The sequence below is a fragment of the Podarcis bocagei genome, assembly GCF_964188305.1.
Source record: "Podarcis bocagei genome assembly, chromosome: 13".
Lineage (NCBI taxonomy): Eukaryota > Metazoa > Chordata > Lepidosauria > Squamata > Lacertidae > Podarcis > Podarcis bocagei.
The window spans coordinates 14,463,772-14,479,018 of record NC_138138.1 but is presented as its reverse complement, the minus strand read 5'-3'; the positions used below and the strand labels follow the sequence as shown (position 1 = coordinate 14,479,018).

General features: G+C 49.0%; 1 protein-coding gene across 4 annotated transcripts in view; it reads left to right on the top strand.

Annotated features, from left to right (window-relative positions):
* The window catches only part of PLEKHM1 (pleckstrin homology and RUN domain containing M1), a 41,633-nt gene that overhangs the window by 10,086 nt on the left and 16,300 nt on the right, over nt 1–15,247 (top strand). For 3 of the 4 annotated variants that reach the window (XM_081166162.1, XM_081166163.1, XM_081166164.1), the window contains 4 exons: nt 5,938–6,033; nt 8,520–8,767; nt 10,241–10,867; nt 14,621–15,038. In XM_081166162.1, the coding sequence (XP_081022288.1) occupies nt 5,980–6,033; nt 8,520–8,767; nt 10,241–10,867; nt 14,621–15,038 (1,347 nt within the window). In that variant the 5' untranslated portion in view covers nt 5,938–5,979. Of the gene's footprint in view, nt 1–3,192; nt 3,215–5,937; nt 6,034–8,519; nt 8,768–10,240; nt 10,868–14,620; nt 15,039–15,247 lie in introns of those variants that run through there. The other variant, XM_081166165.1, reaches the window with a different exon arrangement.

Below are 15,247 nucleotides of genomic sequence, written 5' to 3'. Positions count from 1 at the left end.
TTCGGCAAGATTCCACACTGCCTCCCCCTTCGCCACACAAACCCGGTCCTTTTCTTCCAGTGTTTGTTTGTGAAGAGACTTTTGGGAACGGTGCCTCTGAGCCGTCACACACTTTGGCGTTCAGCCCGGTGTTTTTCAGGAGGAGAAATGTTTCTAGTCAGCAGCCACCCAGCTTTTCTGTTATGGGAAGTAGCGAGGCAATGGTCATCAACCCTTTGTTTGTCAGGAGCAGCAGCGAAGGCTCTGTGTGCCGACGGCAAGCGGTGGCCGTGGTGGGATCCTGTCAACAAGCCCCTTGTATGTACAGTCATACCTCGGGTTACAGACACTTCAGGTTGCGTTTTTTTAGGTTACGGACCCGCCGGAACCTGGAAGCACTGGAACGGGTTATTTCCGGGTTTCGGGGGCTGCGCATGTGCAGAAGCGCTAAATCGCGCTTTGCACATGCGCAGAAGCGCCGAGTCGCAACCTGTGCGTGCGCAGATGCTCCACTGCGGGTTGCGAACGCTGCGGGTTGCGAATGTGCATCCCGCATGGATCACGTTCGCAACCTGAGCGTCCACTGTACACTGGTACAGTGGTGCCTCGCAAGACGAAATGAATCCGTTCCGCGAGTCTCTTCGTCTTGCGGTTTTTTCGTCTTGCGAAGCACGGCTATTAGCGGCTATTAACGGCTTAGTGGCTTAGCGCCTATTAACGGCTTAGCGGCTTTAAGAAAAAGGAAACAAACTCGCAAGAACTCGCAAGACGTTTCGTCTTGCGAAGCAAGCCCATAGGGAAATTCGTCTTGCGGAGCGACTCAAAAAACGGAAAACTCTTTCGTCTTGTGCGTTTTTCGTCTTGCGAGGCATTCGTCTTGCGAGGCACCACTGTACCTCAGGTTACAGACGCTTCAGGTTACAGACTCCACTAACCCAGAAATAGTACCTCGGGTTAAGAATTTTGCTTCAGGATGAGAACAGAAATCGTGCTCCGGCAGCAGGAGGCTCCATTAGCTAAAGTGGTGCTTCAGGTTAAGAACAGTTTCTTAAGAACAGTTAAGAACGGACCTCCGGAACGAATTAAGTACTTAACCTGAGGTACCACTGTATTGAAAAATATGACTTTTGTGCTGTCTGGCCCCAAAATGGCGACTGGACATTCTGTTTTGGCAACTGTAACCCTGGTTTATGGAGCCATTTGGCACCAAGCTTATATATCTGTGTTTCTAAAACTGCATGGAGCCTGATAGTTATTTAGTGAGGAGAAAGCACACACTTCTCATCACTTGGTGTGTTCCAAGGCTGAACCATGGAATAGAGAACAGGGTTTTTGTGTGTTTATACTTGGATGTTTTTAGTTGCTTTTTATCGGACTTGCACTGTCTGTGTGACCCTGGGTTCTCCTGGCTAGAAAGGACTGTAAAGTTAAATAACTGTACAACTAAGCCACTGTAAAGCAGCAAAGGAAAGTGTCCCAGAGACATGTGGAGCAGTGCAACTTTGAAATCCTGGCCTGTGCACAAGATTGTACCGCAGTCTGAAATGCTTTTGCTGTTGCACTTTAGGTTGCCTTCAAAGCAAAAGCATTTCAGAACACGGCATAACCTTGTGCACAGGCCAAGATTTCAAAGTTGTCCAGCCTGCTCCAGATGAGTGGAGGTGGCATATATCAGCTGGGAGAAGATGTTTTGTGCATGCTCAGAGACACACTTGTGCCTCACACACACTTGTGTGTGAAAATGGTTGTAAGTAGTTGCTTTCTTTCCACAATGGCCTGCCTCCCCCAGTACCACCTGGTCTGACTAACAGTGGATTTACAAGGTGTCATGCAGGGACTTTAACAGCCCTACTACTCAAAATTCTGGGCTCCCTACCATGCAAATATGTGTCCTGCTATTGGGCTATGGCCCTCACTCTGAAAAATCCAGGTCTCTCAGCCAGCTAAGAAACTTGCAATGTTATATAATCATAATAACATATTATATATACCCCGCCCATCTGGCTGGGTTTCCCCAGCCACTCTGGGCAGCTTCCAACAAAATATTAAAATACAATAGTCCGTCAAACACCAAAAGCTTCCCTAAACAGGGCTGCCTTCAGATGTCTGGTAGTTGTTTTCCTCTTTGAAATCTGGTGAGAGGGTGTTCCACAGGGCGGGCGCCACTACCGAGAAGGCCTGGTTTCCTGTAACTTGGCTTTTTGCAGCGAGGGAACCGCCAGAAGGCCCTCGGAGCTGGACCTCAGTGTCTGGGCAGAACAATGGGGGTGGAGACGCTCCTTCGGGTATACTGGGCCGAGGCCGTTTAGGGCTTTAAAGGTCAGCACCAGCACTTTGAACTGTGCTCGGAAACATACTGGGAGCCAATGTAGGTCATTCAAGACCGGTGTTATGTGGTCTCGGCGGCCGCTCCCAATCACCAGTCTAGCTGCCGCATTCTGGATTAGTTGTAGTTTCCGGGTCACCTTCAAAGGTAGCCCCACATAGAGCGCATTGCAGTAGTCCAAGCGAGAGATAACTAGAGCATGCACCACTCTGGTGAGACAGTCTGCGGGCAGGTAGGGTCTCAGCCTGCATACCAGATGGAGCTGGTAGACAGCTGCCCTGGACACAGAATTGACCTGCGCCTCCATGGACAGCTGCGAGTCCAGAATGACTCCCAGGCTGCGCACCTGGTCCTTCAGGGGCACAGTTATCCCATTCAGGACCAGGGAGTCCTTCACACCCACCCGCCCCCTGTCCCCCCAAAACAGTACTTCTGTCTTGTCAGGATTCAACCTCAATCTGTTAGCCACCATCCATCCTCCAACCGCCTGTTATTTAGACATGGGGGAATGTGACTCCAACATGGCAATCCAGGGTATGGATGAGGCAGAGGTGTTGATCTGAGATTCTGGGGATGCCTCCACCTCTCTCAGTTTTCCACGGGAGGAAATACAAGTCAGTGCAAATGACGGGAGGAGTTGGGGGCTTGTTTTTGTCTCCCTGGACCGTCAGATAAATATGTAGATCAGAGGTTAAGAGAGCTGTGGCTTTTGTGGTTGCTGTGCTTAGCTTTTTAAATTGCAGCGTTCAGAGTTCAGCAGGTCTTGTGACAAGCCTAGCGCGGAGGCAAGGGGCTTACATTCTCGCCACCCGCCCCGTCTCCCTAGGCAGCTTTTGTCCGTGACTGTCCTCTCTCTGCTTGGACTCGGTTGGTCCTGCCCAGGCTGTCCGCAAACTCCTTGAGGAGCAGGTTGGTGTTTGTGCATCTGCTGTGTCAGTTTGGGGATAGATTAATAGCCGTGAAGCCCAGTTGCTTCCATCCTGGCTGGCGTTGCTGGTAAAGGGGCTTACTAGGAAGCGGAAGGGAGACTACTAATATAATATTGAGCACTTTGCCATGTTCCTCTGTGGGTGGAGAGTTCTGGACCATTCTGCTCAAGTTTCTCTTGTGAAGTCTTTTTTTTTTTAATTGATTTTAAAAGTATAAACATACAAAATTCAAAATCCAAATATCAAGATTACTCTGAATCGCCTGACATCCCCCCATCTCTTCCATGGGTCCTAATGATAATATTTACAACTGCATATCAGTGCTGATCCAAATTTTTATCCTTCTAAATTATCCATACTTTCCATTACTTTACAAGTGTGGTTAAAATCCTGCTAATGTTTTAACCTGCTTACAGTGGTCTTGTAAGTAAATGACAAACTTTTCCCATTCTTTTTTAAAGTTCTTGTCGTCTTGATTTCTGAGCTTCCTAGTTAATTTTGCCATGTTGGCAGAGTCCATCAACTTGGCTTGCCATTCTTCTCTGGTCGGGGTTGTCTCCTCCTTCCATCTTTGTCTCTTGCGAAGGCTTAGCGGAAAGGGCCTGCTCATCCTAAGACCCTGCCGAATGATCGTGTGGCTCTGAGAAGGAATTTGGTCCCTGTGGTCTGACTGCCTGCTGTTCTGATGGAATGAGTTGCATGCAGCTTGGCTCGCTTGCTTGAGCCACCTAGCGGTTTTGCTCAGTTAGCACCTTTCTGCAGCTCACCTGCTCTCCGTATCTGGTGTTACGGGCTCTTCTGGGTTGTGTAGCCTGATCTTTTGAGTGGGGAGGGGGAGGCAGTGGCGTAGCGTGGGGGGTGCCAGGGGTGCCGGACGCACCGGGCGCAACATCTGGGGGGGCGCGAGTCCAGAGGGCCCAGCCCCGTCGTGCCCTCGGCCCACCCCTATTGTCAGAGCAGCCGGCCAGCCTCTGCCTGCTCCTACCTTGCCCACCCGAGGACTGCGGCAGCGCCCGCCCCCGTGGCCACCTACCCCCGCCTCGCCCATTGGCTTGCCTCCCTCGGCCTCGCCTCTCTCCGATGGCCGCGGGGGTGTCCTGATCGGCGCCGGCGCCTTTTTTCAGGAGGTAGGGAGGCTGGACGGGGAGGTGGGGTCGGAAGCGGGCAAAGAAGGAGGGGAGCTCGTAGCCAAAAGGGCTGCACCGGCCGGCAAAGGGCCGGGGAAAGTTTGGAGAGGAGAAACGCACCGTCATGATTTCCCCAGTGGAAGCGGCAGGATTAGGGATTTCGAAGCGTAATGACGCACGAATTTCGCTGGGTGAGAGCTTCGGGAATCGATCGGCGGAAATGGGAATCAATTGGAATATGAGAAAGAGAGAGAGAGAGGGACCATCATTCATAGGCATAGATTTGTACGGTTAGGGGGCGCAAATCCACGGGTTGGGGGCACAAATTACTTGCCTTGCCCCGGGTGCTGACAACCCACGCTACGCCACTGGGGGGAGGTTCTGGGTGGGCGGTGCTGCTTCCCCGCAGGGGCTTCAACTGAATGGCCTTTTGGTTGCTTCTGGGTCTGTGATTCTAGATCAGACATACGGCCCAAAGAAGGTGGTGGACTCTCCTCCATTGGAGGTTTTTAAGCCAAGGCTGGGCGGCCATCTGTCATGGGTGCTTTAGCTGAGATTCCTGTGTCGCCCGGGGTTGGACTAGATGACCCTCAGGGTCCCCTCCAGCTCTACAGTTCTATGATTCTAGGAGCCCGCCATGAGCTGAGCTCCCTGAGCCTGTAGAAGAAGCAAGAGGGGCCCAGTTCCCTGGCATAATTCGAGGGGGGAACTGGGCTCTGGGAACTTGTCTCACAACTTTAGAGGGGGGTGTTTCGCACTCATGGCCAGCTCCCTGGCTGCTTGGTCCCCCAGGTACTGATGGGAGTTGTAGCATCTGGAGGAGGAAGGCTGTACGAGTTGGCCTCTGGTCTCCAACTCTGCTCACGCGACTGTTATGTGGTGGGTATTCCAGACTAGTTATGCTGGTCCCGAGGGTTAACTGTGCGGCGAGGTCCGAGTCCAGTCCGAGGTCGAGGGTGCGGTATGGAGGCTGTCCGTCAAAGCTGAAGCGGGGTCCAAGGCAGGGAGTCGGGTGAGGTCAGGAACTCTGGCAGAATAGCAGGACAGGGTGCAGGCAGGAGCAGGCTACCAACAATGTTGCTCCTGCAACCTGGGACTGGCCAGCTTTTATCTGCCCCGAGGCCTAGGGTGGCCCCGATCCTCTGGTGACTCGCCTCTCCTGGCCTGGAGGCGAGCACTCCTCCTGCGGGAACTTAGTTCCCTCCGCCTCTCTGCCCTGAGCCTCTGCAGCTCAGGAGAGGCTGGAGGGTTACCAGACCCAGAGGCAACCTCAGCTTCCTCTGATGGGGCTGAGAGTGGAGCACCTGCAGGCAATGGGCCCTCCATCACCTCAGGAGCCAGAGCAGACTCAGCTGGTGCCTGCACCTGAGGATCCAGCGCAGGTGAGGACCCTTCAGGCTCAAGCCCCTGCCCCAGTTCAGCCGGCCCTGGAGGCAGGGACTCCTGTGCAGGCTGGGATTCCTCAGGTTCAGCCTCCGAGTCCGAATCCCAGGCCATCACACTAATAAGCACAGAGGTCAGGCTAGTGGACTTGTGCACGTGGTGTTTGACTTTCTTCCTGTTTGCTTTTCCTCAGGTTACCATGTGATTCCAGAACTGGGCAGAAGCAGCAGTAGGTATGCATTCCAACCACAAAGCTGAGAATGGATGCCAGCCCCGAGAAGTTACCCAGGTATAATAAATAATAATAATAATTTATTATTTATACCCCGCCCATCTGGCTGGGCCTCCCCAGCCACTCTGGGCGGCTTCCATAGAAACCAAAAATACAGTAAAATATCACACGTTAAAAACTTCCCTGAACAGGGCTGCTTTAAGATGTCTTCTGAATGTCAGGTAGTTGTTTATCGCTTTGACATCTGCTGGAAGGGCGTTCCACAGGGCGGGCGCCACTACCGAGAAGGCCCTCTGCCTGGTTCCCTGTAGCTTTGTTTCTCGCAATGAGGGAACCGCCAGAAGGCCCTCAATGCTGGACCTCAGCGTCCGGGCAGAATGATGGGGGTGGAGATGCTCCTTCAGGTATAGTGAACCGAGGTCGTTTAGGGCTTTCAAGGTCAGCACCAACACTTTGAATTGTGCTCGGAAACGTACTGGGAGACAATGTAGGTCTTTCAAGACCGGTGTTATATGGTCTCGGCGGCCGCCCCCAGTCACCAGTCTAGCTGCCGCATTCTGGATTAGCTGGCCTGTGGAGGTGAGACTTCACTGGCCATAGGGGTGTCAAGTGGCTGTGAAACATTTCCAGGGCTTTCCAGAGGAAGGGGCTGAGCATCACTTGGAAGTGGCGGCTGGATGCATGAACAGGCATCTCGTGATCTTGTTCCATGGAGAGAAGGCACTGCTTCCGACAGCCATTGATGGTGGCAACCAAGCTCAGCCCTTCTTGAGTCATACATGACGCTGCGTGGAAACCTGCTATGAGATTCATTCTGGACATGGAACATTCCCTCCCCTCCCCTGCTTCATAGAATCATAGAATTGTAGAGCTGGGACCCCAAGAGTCATCTATTCCAACCCTCTTCAAACCCACAATCCTGAGATCAAGAGTCTCATTCTCCACCAACTGAGCTACCCTAGGACACTGGCGTTTTTGACCATTGCCAACATTTCTATAATTTCTCTCTCCCTCACACATCCCATCCCCTAATTTCTTCTCCAACCTAAGCCTACTCAGTTCCTTCAATTACTTTTCTTCTAAACAGATGCCCATTTCTTCTTTTTAAAATCCTCAAGGCCAATTCAAGATTATTGTAGGCCAATCCAGTATGAGATCGCAAACAGAGGAGGATTAATTTCAACCAGAAACTCCAAAGTGCAGTCATTGAGATAAACAAATGGAAGAAGCAGTTGGTGTTTACCAGCAAGCTTAAATAAAACAGGCAAGAACAACAGCAGTCTGGAGAAATTTATGTCAAGTTGTGTAAAAATATTCTTTTTCTGTTGGCACCATATTTTTTATCATGATTCAATAACAGGAAGCAAATCTTTATAAAAACCTGAAAGCACAGAAAAGGTCTACAACAACTTGGATAGAAAACTACATGTAGGGTTCTCAGCCCATGGGCAGTATAGTAAATAATATACAAATAATCTCCTCCTCTGACCATCCTCTTTGGCCATTGGGGAAGGCAGATGGCATAGTTGGAAAATGTAGATCTTGTAAGTATTGCTGTTGGGCATGATCAAGAGGACAACACCAGAAGGAAAATGTTAACCGCTAATTTCAGTATCAAGTTGTGATATCTCCTTAATCATAGAATTGTAGAGTTGGAAGGGACCCTGAGAATCATCTAGTCCAACCCCCTGCAAGGCAGGAATATGCAGCTGTCCCGTCCCCCCCCCCCCCCCGGATCAAACCTGCAGCCTTGGCATCACCAGCACCATGCTGTAACCTACTGAGCTATAATCAGCGCCGTTGCTTCAGGGGCACTGATAGTCTCACATTTATTGCTCCATCTACAATCTGTTTGTTGCTCAAACAGTCATAGTTTGTTGTTGTTTAGTCATTTAGTCGTGTCTGACTCTTCGTGACCCCATGGACCAGAGCACGCCAGGCACTCCTGTCTTCCACTGCCTCCTGCAGTTTGGTCAAACTCATGCTGGTAGCTTCGAGAACACTGTCCAACCATCTCGTCCTCTGTCGTGCCCTTCTCCTTGTGCCCTCCATCTTTCCCAACATCGGGGTCTTTTCCAGGGAGTCTTCTCTTCTCATGAGGTGGCCAAAGTATTGGAGCCTCAGCTTCAGGATCTGTCCTTCCAGTGAGCACTCAGGGCTGATTTCCTTCAGAATGGAGAGGTTTGATCTTCTTGCAGTCCATGGGACTCTCAAGAGTCTCCTCCAGCACCATAATTCAAAAGCATCCATTCTTTGGCGATCAGCTTTCTTTATGGTCCAGCTTTCACTTCCATACATCACTAAGACATAGTTTAGGTAACTTGAATCTGATCATATGACTAGGTCTGAAATAGTACATAAATAGCACCTTGTTTTTATAGGCCTTAGCTTCACAATCCTTCTCAACCTTTTGGATCTTAACACGGTGCGCTCCAGTTGAGGCCTTCCTGCTGTCCTCAACATTTTAGCAATATCATTGGGGAGGAGGGCTTTCTTCCATCTTGGCCCTAACCTAATACAGCCTCTGTTTGATGCTACCCTAGTTGATCAAGACACACCTGGTGAACTCCATCAAAGCGCTGCAGAAACATTACGTGACTTCCGACGCCCTCGTGACCAGTGACGATGGAGATGCCAACACCCTCTGCTGCGCCCTCGAAGCAGTGTTTGTGCACGGCTTGAAGGCCAAGCATATCAAGGCAGAATCGGGAGCGAAAGGGAAGAAATTTGCCGGGCGCCTGCCCCTTCCCCAACCAGCCTTTTGGGCCCTGCTGAAAACAATCACACACAGGTGAGGTGGGGAAGACAGCCGCTGTGAGGGTGGAGATTGCAGCCATCAGCAAAATTTGCTGATATTACATGCTTGAACATTGCTAGGCGTGGAGTGGGGGAGGCATTTGCGAGATGCAAATGTGAGATTTCTGCTTACGGTGGTTAACCGAAGTTCAAGGGGATGTGGCTGATGGAGGGACTTCTCATCTCTTCTTGCTAAAGTCCTGCTAGGAATTTAGGCGGATATAGGCAAAAACTCCTGCCAACCTAGCAGTTCGAAAGCAAGTCCAAGTGCAAGTAGATAAATAGGTACCGCTCTGGCGGGAAGGTAAACGGCGTTTCCGTGCGCTGCTCTGGTTTGCTTAGTCATGCTGGCCACATGACCTGGAAGCTGTACGCCGGCTCCCTCGGCCAATAAAGCGAGATGAGTGCCGCAACCCCAGAGTCGGTCACGACTGGGCCTAATGGTCAGGGGTCCCTTTACCTTTACCTTTATAGGCAAAAAACGTCAGGGGCTGGCTGGACAATGAGGAGTGGCCGGGGATCCCTGTCAGAGAACCTGAAAGGGAGGAGCCTCAGAAGAGGAAGGCTTTGGGTTGGGGTGGGACAATGAAGACAGGTCAGAGGAAGAATGGGGGATAAAAAAGTCTTGTTTTTTAACAAACCCTTCCCCACTTTCCAAGGTCCTTCAGAGCTCCCCCCCTTCCCCCTCCCCTTTTATGAAGATCACCTGCTCTGAGACCCCACAGCTAATTCTCCCCTGGCCTCCTTGCTGGCCCAATAATAATAATAATAATTTATTATTTATACCCCGCCCATCTGTCTGAGTTTCCCCAGCCACTCTGGGCGGCTCCCAATCAAATGTTAAAAACAGTACAGCATTAAATATTAAAAACTTTAAAGATAGGATAGCTGCTTATTTCCTTCACATCTGAAGGGAGGGTGTTCCACAGGGTGGGTGCCACTACCGAGAAGGCCCTCTGCCTGGTTCCCTGTAACCTCATTTCTCACAATGAGGGAACCGCCAGAAGGCCCTCAATGCTGGATCTCAGTGTCTGGGCTGAACGATGGGGTTGGAGATGCTCCTTCAGGTATACTGGACCGAGGCCGTTTAGGGCTTTAAAGGTCAGCACCAACACTTTGAATTGTGCTCGGAAACGTACTGGGAGCCAATGCAGATCTATCAGGACTGGTGTTATGTGGGATCAAGTAGGATCAATTAAGCCCTGGGGATTATCTAATTGATTTTTGAATTTTGAATTTTATTGTTATTCATATTTTATACTGTATTTTATGCTGCTTTTATAATTGTTTCAAAGTGTTTTAAATTTGTTGTTAGCTGCCCTGAGCCCGGTTTTTGAACTGGGAAGGGCAGGATATAAATAAAAAATTATTATTATTATTATTATTATTATTATTATTAGAGCTGCAGCATTAATGGGCCTTGTGCTCTCTCTCCCCCTTTCCTGCTCCTCTCTTTACTTTTCTCCAGAAACATCATTTCTGAGCTGGAGCACCTGGATTTCATCAACACAGACGTGGGCCGCTGCCGTGCTTGGCTAAGGCTGGCGCTGAATGACGGCTTGATGGAATGCTACCTGAAGCTCCTGCTCCACGAGAAAGCCCACCTCTCTGAGTATTACCATTCGCCAGCCCTGCTACTGGACACCGAGGAGGTTGAGTTCCTTCTCACTTACCTGCAGGGCTTGTCCTCCCTGGCCTTTGACCTCTCCTACAAGTCGGCAGTCTTGAACGAATGGACGGTCACCCCTTTATCCCTCTCGGGACTTTGCCCAGCCTCAGAGCTGCTTGTGAGTTTGGAGCCCCGGAGGAAAGAATCGCTGGGCTCCCTCTCGCTGTCTTCTGGTTCGGATGACACTGAGGCTTCCCCAGCCCTCTTGCCCGCCGCTAAAAGCCAACGGGCAGAGAAACTCACCGCATCCAACCTGAGCATCAGCACAACAGGTTCCTCACAGCTGTCTTCCAGCCTCAGCTCCGACGGCCTCCCCCCTGGGACATCTGCTGCCACGCAGAACGCGGACAGGGGTGAGGAGCCCGTCTCGGATGATGCTGAAATTGGCGTGGCAACAGCAAAAGACTTGGACCAGTCCCTCCAAGAGTGAGTATGCAGAGGAAAGGGGAAGACCTTATTTTATATTTTTTTAACAATAATATTTATTAAATTTAATCAACAGACATAACAAAAAAGAAAATATACAACAACACAATAGAAAGGTGAAAAAGAAGGGGGGGGAGTAACAAACTTAAGATACCTAAACAGGAAAAAAAGGAAACTCAATTAATTCATTAAAATGCATTTTTATAAACATTTTGGTTGACTTCCTCTAATCTCCTCCCTCTGAATTTCCTCTTAATTTGAATGTAGCAGTTTCCAATATCATTATTTCATAAAACAATATTACAGTCGTATTCCAATTTCTTTACCTTTCTTATAATACATTTTCTTATTTATATATTTAAATCTAATTTAATCCTAGGCCTGATTGGTTCTTTCAAGTGATTACATATCTTTAATATTAGAATATTTGTTCAAATAGTCTTTAAATTTCTTCCAATCTTCTTGGTATTCCTCTTCTTTCTGGTCGCGGATTCTCCCGGAGAGATCAGCCAGCTCCATAAATTCCATCATCTTCATCTGCCATTCTTCTACCGTTGGTAATTCTTGTGTTTTCCATTTTCTGGCAAGTAAAATCCTAGCTGCTGTTGTGGCATACATAAATACTAGGGGAAGACCTCATTAGAGCTTGTCAGATGGCAAAGGTGGTTGCTCACGAGTAATCAGGCAGGACTCTGACCTGTCTTTACAGGTTTTATTTAGGTGCAAAAGTATTTACAGTGCAGAACCCCAAAGTTCATGTCTGCCTCAATCGCTAGCAGAATCCAGGAGTGCTTGTTTCCTCCCCCAACATAAAAGTCTCGCTACGCCCAGCCTTTTCCTTCCCTCTTTGCGCTTTTGACTTCTGCGCAGGGTGGGCGACGGAAGGGGTATGCTTCCCTCCTGGCCGACTTGGCCAGGAGCGGGGCTGAGTCTCCCACCAGCACCCTCTGGTCCTTTCACCTCTTGCCCACTGGAGGTGGGGCTTTGCTCCTCACCGGAAGAGGAACTGCTTTGCAAGATTTTCGGAGGCTCCCTGTAACACAACTGCCCCTCTGTTTCCAGCCCCTGCTCTGATGGCAGTTCCCTGACAGAGCTGGTAAATTGGTGTTCAGATCCTGATACCAGTTGCATCTGAGCTAGCCAATGCATCACGGTGGGCAGGGAGCCGCGATGTATTCCCAGCTCAAATTGCCTGCAGGCAGGCAGGCAGGTGGATGGAGCCTGAGAAAGTTTTGGGCAAGCATGTTCTTGGATACATTCCAGACATCATGATATATCAGCATATCACACTATTCAGCTGGTGATATATCACAATGGGGATGCGGGTGGCACTGTGGTCTAAACCACTGAGCCTCTTCGGCTTGCTGATCAGAAAGTCGGTGGTTTGAATCCCTGCGACAGAGTGAGTTCCCCTTGCTCTGTCTCAGCTTCTGCCAACCTAGCAGTTCGAAAGCACATTGGTGCAAGTAGATAAATAGGTACCACTGTGGCAAGAAGGTCAACAGCGTTTCCGTGAGCTCTGATTTCCGTCACGGTGTTCTGTTGCGCCAGAAGCGGTTTAGCCATGCTGGCCACATGACCCGGAAAGCTGCCTGTGGACAAACGCCGGCTCTCTTGGCCTGAAAGTGAGATGAGCGCTGCAACCCCAGAGTCTCCCTTGACTGGACTTAACCGTCCAGGGGTCCTTTACCTTTTTTTTTTTACCTTTATATAGTGGTACCTCAGGTTAAGAACTTAATTCATTCTGGAGGTCTGTTCTTAACCTGAAACTGTTCTTAACCTGAAGCACCACTTTATCTAATGGGGCCTCCTGCTGTTGCCGCGCCACCGGAGCACGATTTCTGTTCTCATCCTGAAGCAAAGTTCTTAACCTGAGGTACTATTTCTGGGTTAGCGGAGTCTGTAACCTGAAGCGTATGTAACCCGAGATACCACTGTATAACGATATTGAAAACCAGATTTCTTCTAGACCTTATCATATCTTACTTTGGCAATGAATTTATTTTATTTTTTCCGAAACTTTGATCTTGGTGTACCTGGGAAGTTCCAGGTGGATAGCAACCTGTTATTAAAATCATGCATGGAAGCCTTATATTTGGCAGGCTGAATTAATGTATAGAAACCAGCCTTCTTCCCCTACTTAACAGAAAGTTGCTCTGATATCGTTAGACCTCTTTGTCAGGCATTTCTTGAGTATATATGAGGTGTCCCCAACTTCCCCAATAAACATATTTTCTACTTCCAGTGTTCAACTCTGCTTGGAATGGTCCATGACATCACAGCAGCGCAGCCAATGGCTAAGGGGCTTGCCCACAGCTGGCATGCGATGTCTGGTTTTGAATCTGTTACATGATATTTCTACCAGGTTGAGTGGTCAGAGTTTATTTCTTTTTGCTTTATTAAGTTTATAGGCTGCCCTTCATCCAAGGATCGCAGGGCGGGTTGCAGTATTATGTGTAGCCCAGTCCAGATCACAAATGTGACTGATCTGAGAACTTGATCACGCACTTCCACAGCCGATAGAGAGGCGCTTTCTCAGCCTCAAATAATACTCTCAGATTGAAAACAGCAAAAGCGCTAATTAAGGATAGTTGCTTCTGAGTAGCATAGTAAGGTTTATTACAGAAAAGGTGTTGCCGAGCAGATCGCAGAAGCTAAAGTCATTATCTTTTAAGCCCAGTACCCTGATCTAAGCTGCAATCCTAAAAACACACCTGGGAATAAACCCCACTGTGTTTCTTCAAATAAATAAACACGCCTAGGATTGCACTGCTAATAAAAAAAAAAAACCCCAGAGAGACAGAACATTATGGTACCACACAATCACCATTCACCTTGGTGAGCCAAAGAAAGACATTAAAGACACTCTATTAAATGACTCATATATATGTGGTGTGAAGCTCAGATCCCGAAGGAAGCTGTGGATCCCAGAGGAAATCACCCATAACTGACACATATGCAATGTATGGATGCTCATATTTTTTAGCTGTAGCTTTCCCAACACGACCTCCTCTACCCTCTTGAGCTTTTTGAGCTCAGCAGATAATTCCCAGTATTGAAGGAAGAGCCACACTAGCTTTCCATTTTGACATTTATTGGTGTTAAGCAAATACTGCAATAGGTATCGTGCCTGAAACTACCTTTTAAGCCAGCTTCCAGGTCCACAACAACCTTTTGTACGAGATGAGGAAGCGGTGGCTGGCTGGCTTGCCCAACAAAATTTGTGGCTAAGGAAGAATTTGAACTCGTGTCTGAGTCACAACATACTCCCCTCCATATTACTTTCTGTATAACTATCCACTCCATTCTCAGAAGGGAGTGCTAAACCACAAAAAAGCAAATTCCTTTGCATTAATCTTATTATCCAACTCTGTGCATAGAACTAACACATTTGTATACATGGGCTAAAATTCCTTATTTCAGGCTAGAATTGGTGTCTTAGCAGATAAGGAGCCTGGAGACTATTTGATGTCCAAAGGGGGTTACTGAATGCCTTGCCTCTGTTGGCATAGCACAGAGTTTCCTAAACTTTGGATCTCTAGCTGTTTTTGGACTACAACTCCCATCATCCCTAGCTAACAGGACCAATGGTTAGGGATGATGGGAATTGTAGTCCAAAAGCAGCTGGAGAGAGACCCAAGTTTGGGAAACCCTGGCATAGCACACGGTATACTGGGAGATGCGATCAAACATATAACATGCCCCCCCCACACTCTTTTGAGTTTTGTTTTAAACTTTTGTTTTTCTTTCAAGGGTGCTAGCAGAATTCAGCAGAGCACAGGGAAAGCCAGAATCGACAGAAGCCAAGCAAGTTGACACCCTGTCGACTTCTTCCTCACTGCAGTGCCCCTGTCCCGCCACTGATCTCTGCACCGCATGCCTTCCTTGTCCTGTAACAGCTAAACACCCTGCCAGCATCAAACCTCCTGACGCAGCAGACTCACAGCTTCCAAGTCCAGGTGACCCACCTCAAACCAAGGAAGCAGCTCCCGGTTCCAGGGTCCAGCAATCGCCTGCGCTGGACACAGCAGACGTTGCTAAAGGAATAGCGGATCCATCCCAAACTCATCGTAGCCTCAAGAGAGGAGGGGCTAAATATAGGATCAGTCAAGTTGTTGTCCGTGAGGAAAGCCACCCAAGGACAGGACGACTTCTCTCACCAATCTCACCTGTAAGTCATACCTTGCCTCCCCAAATCCTATGAGGTCCTGTTAAAATCTTTACTATTTCGCTCTTGTGAAAAGAAAATTCAGAATGGGATTTCGGTATAGTTCTGGTGGCAAGGGCGAAAGCCCAAATGTTTTGCTCAAAAGCCCAGTGACAGCATGTCTCTGAAGTTGTGTGAATGTGTTTGGGGCACAAGAGGGTTTTTGACTTCTT